At 35.7% G+C, this 2,144-nt stretch overlaps 1 protein-coding gene across 1 annotated transcript in view; it reads right to left on the bottom strand.

Annotated features, from left to right (window-relative positions):
- Nucleotides 1–2,144, bottom strand: part of LOC128247083 (probable cyclin-dependent serine/threonine-protein kinase DDB_G0292550) — a gene marked incomplete at both ends in the record, with an annotated part of 211,263 nt that overhangs the window by 67,833 nt on the left and 141,286 nt on the right. The window contains one exon of the mRNA XM_052965900.1: nt 1,258–1,340. Within this exon, the coding sequence (XP_052821860.1) occupies nt 1,258–1,340 (83 nt within the window). The remainder of the gene's footprint in view (nt 1–1,257; nt 1,341–2,144) is intronic.

Raw genomic sequence — 2,144 nt, 5'->3', positions numbered from 1 at the left:
CAAACAGACGTATTAATTTAACGCTCGGGAAGTGAGAAAGTCTTTTACGAGCCTTCGACAGAAAGGAACACAAAAATAAACAGGGAGAGAAAATTGAAAAAATTTTAGTGACTACCGATCATGGCGATCTATATATCTGTGTCTGCGTTTGTCTCCACTTGCCATTACCTCTTGACAACCGGTGTTGGTGAGTTTACGTCCCCGTAGAGTAGCGGTTTGGCAAAAGAGACCGATAGAATATGTACCAGGCTCAAGAAATAAGTCCTGGTGTCGATTTGTTCGACTAAAACCGTTCAAGGCAGTGCTCCAGTATGGCTGTAGTCAGATGACTGAGACAAGTAAAAGAGCAAAAGAATTATAGTTTTACGCTGTTGTTATTACTATTTGTGGTGATGGAGGAGTTGTCATTACATGCCTCACCTAACTCCGATGTTATCACTTATTGCTGCAGCTGTTGTTATTACATATGGCTGCCGTTGTCATTGTGTATCCTTGATCTGTGTATCCTAACTGCTGTTATTGTTGTTCCCCATCACTCACGGCCGATGCCCTTACTACTTTCGGCGGCAGCTGCTGCTGTTCTTTCCATTACTGAGAGCTGTTATTGTTGTCATTACGTATTACTGGTGTTATTACTGCTGCTGTTGGTGATGTTATTACGTGCGACTGTTGCGGCTGCTGTTAGGGCCGTTATTGTTGTCATTACTGCTGGTATTGTTGTTGCTGCTGTTGCGGTTGTTGCTTTTGTAGTTGTTTTTGTGTTGGTGTGGTTCTTCTTCTTCTTCTTCTTCTTCTTCTTCTTCTCCTTCTTCTTCTTCTTCGTCTTCTTCTTCTTCTTCTTCTTCTTCTTCTTCTTCTTCTTCTTCTTCTTCTTCTTCTTCTTCTTCTTCGTCTTCTTCTTCTTCTTCTTCTTCTTCGTCTTCTTCTTCTTCTTCCTCGTCTTCTTCTTCTTCTTCTTGTTGTTGTTCTTCTTCTTCTTCTTCTTCTTCTCCACCTTCTCCTCCTCCATCTTCTCCTCCGTTCATTAGCATTATCATCATCGTCACCATCGTCGTTGTCATCGTCTTCATCTACGTAATCTTCTGTTTTTTCTAGTTTGTTCTATTTCTCTTTCATCTTCTCCTATTCCTCCTCCTTTTCCCCCTCTGATTTTTCTATATTCCCCCTCTTCCTCCCACCATCCTTTCCCTCTTCTTGTTCTTCTCTTTATGTTATAATTCTTCTTATACGTTTTATCATTTCACATTTTCCTTTAATATTATCATCATCATTATTATTATTATTATTGCTATTATTATTATCATCATTATTATTATTATTATTATTATTATTATTATTTCGTCGTTGTTTGTTTTGTAGTTTGTCTTTTCAAAATAGTCATACACACTCAGCGACTCTTTTGTCTCATTTTAGTTTACCATGTATTTGTTCCATCTACTAACGAAATTGGATGGTTCTTTCTTGAGCATATTTACCGCCAATTTGCTTAAATGCTCGTAAAAATACCGAGTAAATAAATAAACAAATATATCCAAATTTCAAGGCAAAGGAAGCCGATAGGAGAAAGAGAGAGCGGTGGGATGTGGGGAGATCGAGGACGGCGACGACGACATAGAAGAAGAAGAAGAAGAAGAAGAAGAAGAAGAAGAAGCTAAACTATGTATTGTGTGTAATATAAAATTTTGAAACCACCCCCTCAGACGACAAGAAAGGGAATCACTCTTCTATAAAGAAAAGTTAAACAGATATTAATGAGAAAATGAGAGGAAAATGTTGGTGCAGCAACAAAAATAACGGCAGAATTAAAGGGAAGAACAATGTGAAAAAAAAAGCAAAAAAAAAAGAGAAAAACAAGAGAAAAATGGAAAGTTAAGAAACAATAAAGATTATTTCTCTCTCTTTCTCCTTTTCTTTCCCTTTACTTTCTTTCTTTTTTTCTTTTTTTATTTTTTAAATGATACCTTACGCAGGTATTTGTCTGCATATCTTTATATATAAACGGTACAAAGACTAATTTATATTTTTCGTAATTATTTTATAATAATTATTTTTTCATCTTATTTTTTTTTTCTTAACCATTTCGTTGTTGCTGTTTTATCTGTTATGACTTACATTTTTTTCTTTCAATTATTCTTTGGTTCTTT

The sequence above is a fragment of the Octopus bimaculoides genome, chromosome 2 (assembly GCF_001194135.2).
Source record: "Octopus bimaculoides isolate UCB-OBI-ISO-001 chromosome 2, ASM119413v2, whole genome shotgun sequence".
In the NCBI taxonomy this organism is placed as follows: domain Eukaryota; kingdom Metazoa; phylum Mollusca; class Cephalopoda; order Octopoda; family Octopodidae; genus Octopus; species Octopus bimaculoides.
This window is presented reverse-complemented; position numbering and strand designations above follow the sequence as displayed.